Source organism: Stegodyphus dumicola, chromosome 4, assembly GCF_044657685.1.
Source record: "Stegodyphus dumicola isolate Sdum_Otavi_A_Nest chromosome 4, ASM4465768v1".
In the NCBI taxonomy this organism is placed as follows: Eukaryota; Metazoa; Arthropoda; class Arachnida; order Araneae; family Eresidae; genus Stegodyphus; species Stegodyphus dumicola.
The window spans coordinates 259,196,009-259,198,722 of record NC_140771.1 but is presented as its reverse complement, the minus strand read 5'-3'; the positions used below and the strand labels follow the sequence as shown (position 1 = coordinate 259,198,722).

At 36.1% G+C, this 2,714-nt stretch overlaps 1 protein-coding gene across 1 annotated transcript; it reads right to left on the bottom strand.

Moving 5' to 3' along the window:
* Positions 1-552: 552 nt before the first annotated feature.
* Positions 553-1,860, bottom strand: LOC146997871 (uncharacterized protein F54H12.2-like). The gene is made up of 2 exons (XM_085814424.1): positions 1,308-1,860; positions 553-1,220 (listed from the first exon to the last, which is right to left on the bottom strand). The coding sequence occupies exons 1-2, from the start codon at positions 1,858-1,860 to the stop codon at positions 553-555; spliced, it is 1,221 nt and encodes a 406-aa protein (XP_085670550.1).
* Between the last annotated feature and the right edge of the window lie 854 nt (positions 1,861-2,714).

The window sequence follows — 2,714 nt, the reverse complement described above, 5'->3', positions numbered from 1 at the left end:
AAAGGATGTTGTAGCTTTGGAAATTCCATATTAAATGAGACAAGACATATAATGTATAAAGTTTAAATGTATTTATTGATAGAAAGAAGATCTTACATGAAATTTCTTGATTACAAAATTATATACTTTAATATCATTAGATATATGTTGAGGTATGAGAGATAACAATATATCATTGAGAGATTGTCCACGACATTTACAATGTAAATAGTATATGCAATATTGACCACATACTGCCGTTACATTAGTTTGGAGAGTCATCGAATTAAAGTCCATCTGTGGAAATCGTTCTGCATACTTGGCTATCGGTCCAGGAAAATAGGATGGGTCATGTCCATAGGAATCGAAAAATTCTAAATGCTGTGGGGATGAAATGTAAAAGGCTAACCAGTGACTGCCGGATTCAGATGCACGATCTACATTAGCTATAAAGCAACTTGGATATTTCTTGATCTCGATAGGGAGTCGATCACTTGCAAAAACTCCCAGAAATGCTTTTCGTGTCTTTGCATTCTGAGAGAGTGCTCTGTTTATTTCAAGGCTGTCCATTGCTTAATTAGCAAAATCGCATAGTACATGGCAAGATTTTGTTATTTCAATCACGTTTTGAAATTCTGCATAGACTAGCACCGAGAGAGTCACAGAGAGAGCTTTAGCAAATTTAATTTCTACTCGCAAATTACCTTGATGCTGTAAGTTAAAATGAGATCCATCACACATATCTGGAGTTAAATCGAAAGCATATAACACATGTCCTTTCACAAATTCTTCTCGAGATAAATAGATGCCTTTGTCGCGATTAAATCCAGAAAATAAACTGTGGTAAGCACGCACATAATGATTAGATTCGAAATCAAGGTCCATTGGTTTACATGGAACGGGTTGTCCATCTACATAAATCGATATAAAGTTGACATGATGATGGGCAAACACAAAGGGATTCATGGAATATTGTCCATTCATTGCAGCATTTTCTACACAAGTAATAATGACTCGCTTGGGCATCAATCCTAAAAATACATTATCTTGCATAAAAGACCAACTTCCCTTAGATACTGAATATGTTTTGCATAATACTCGATCTATAGGGTATTTAGCAGAACTTTTTTCCAACGCTTTTACATGTCCGAGAGAGATTCCAGGGTTTACTTTTACTTTTCTGATAAACAAAGAAGCATGATCCAAGATCACTTTATAATCGGCATCTTTCTCAGTAGAAACTAGACAGAAAGCAGATTTACTACGCACCATTTTAATTTTCACATCAACTAAATTTAACATGAGTCGATTTTGTTGAAAAATGTCACAATGTAATTGTCCTATCAAATCCACACTTTGACTGTTTTTTATAAGTTCACCGCGAGCTTTTAGTCCAGCATCCGCATCTTGAGCTAAGACATCTATTTTATTAGGTGAAGTGTCTTGGAAAAATCCTTCGCAGGTGAGTAAACTTTTCTTTGCATCTTCCCCATAATTCAATAATGTTTCGATGAAGGCTCTATAGGGATAGGTATCTGTCGCAGATGAAATGTTTCTTTCATTTAAACTTACATCTACTTGCGAAAAGAGAGAATGTAAAAATAACTTTACAGGGGCAACCGGTTCTTTGCCTGTTAGATTGGATCCGTCTGCCTTAACTACTTTAACTTTCACGTGTATATAAGAAGCAGCTAGATCAATATAGTCTTCACCACTGCCAGAAATATTAAATTCGATAGGTCCTCCATCTCGTATATTTGCGAGAGGGTGATATTCCACAAACTGTCCTTTTTCTATAGCTGTTTGCGTAGGAGGAATGGTAAATAAATCTAATTCAGATTTGACGCAAACGGGAGAGTCTCGATGTATATACGAAGTCATACTTTTTTTTTAAGAGAAAATATCCTGTGATTTCACCTTCTTTGATCGGTGAGAAATGGTACGCTTTTTCCTACGTTTCTGCTTTTTATTGACTCGTCCAGAACCAATCATGTTCTTCACTTTAGTAGCAGCTTTATCCGTTAATATATTTCCGGCTTCTTTCAGTCGACGCTTAGCAGCCTCTTTTACATCTTGTCCTTGTGATACATCATTTAACAAATTCAGTCCACTATGCCATACTTGTTTTCCAATTGCTTTGGCTCCTGATTTAATAAGAGGTACGGCAGCGCGAAAGAAGGATCTGAATAGACCCCCTAATCCGTATCCTCTCTGATAAAGATTACCTTGATAATAATTCAGTCCATGTCCTGTTTGTTGTACATAATAATCTTCAAAAGATTTTTGACAACACTGATAAGGTACATACATTATGACAAGTATTTTTGACGGAAATGAAGTTTCACGTATGACCTTCCTCGTTCAAATGGCGTAAATGCTCCCATATGCGTTCTTATATCGATTTCCAAAGTGTCTATCATTTTCCGATTCACAGGTAAATAATGAGGTCTATCAAATAGTGCACTCACCACTTCTCCATCGCTACCAGTTACTCTTACAATTCGAAGTAGAGGAGCTAAAACATCTCCTACGATTTGAGGTTCTACAATATCCGTATATATCATTAATACACGATAATGTGCACAGGGGTCGGCTGCAAAAGGACTTTCTACAACAGTTTCGGAACTATCATCTGTAGATGTAATTTCCATAGGTTCAAAACCTAACATTTGTGCTAACCCATCATGTAAAATCACTTTAGCGTTGCTTTTCACTTTGATTTTCACTCGTTTTGT

What these genes read in the sequence shown, in the direction of transcription:
- LOC146997871 (XM_085814424.1), bottom strand. Translation starts at nt 1,860, where the DNA reads ATGACTTCGTATATACATCGAGACTCTCCCGTTTGCGTCAAATCTGAA. An exon ending in TTTGATAGGACAATTACATT is followed by an intron (nt 1,221 to 1,307) that starts GTGACATTTTTC and finishes CTTTCTGTCTAG; the next exon opens with TTTCTACTGAGAAAGATGCC.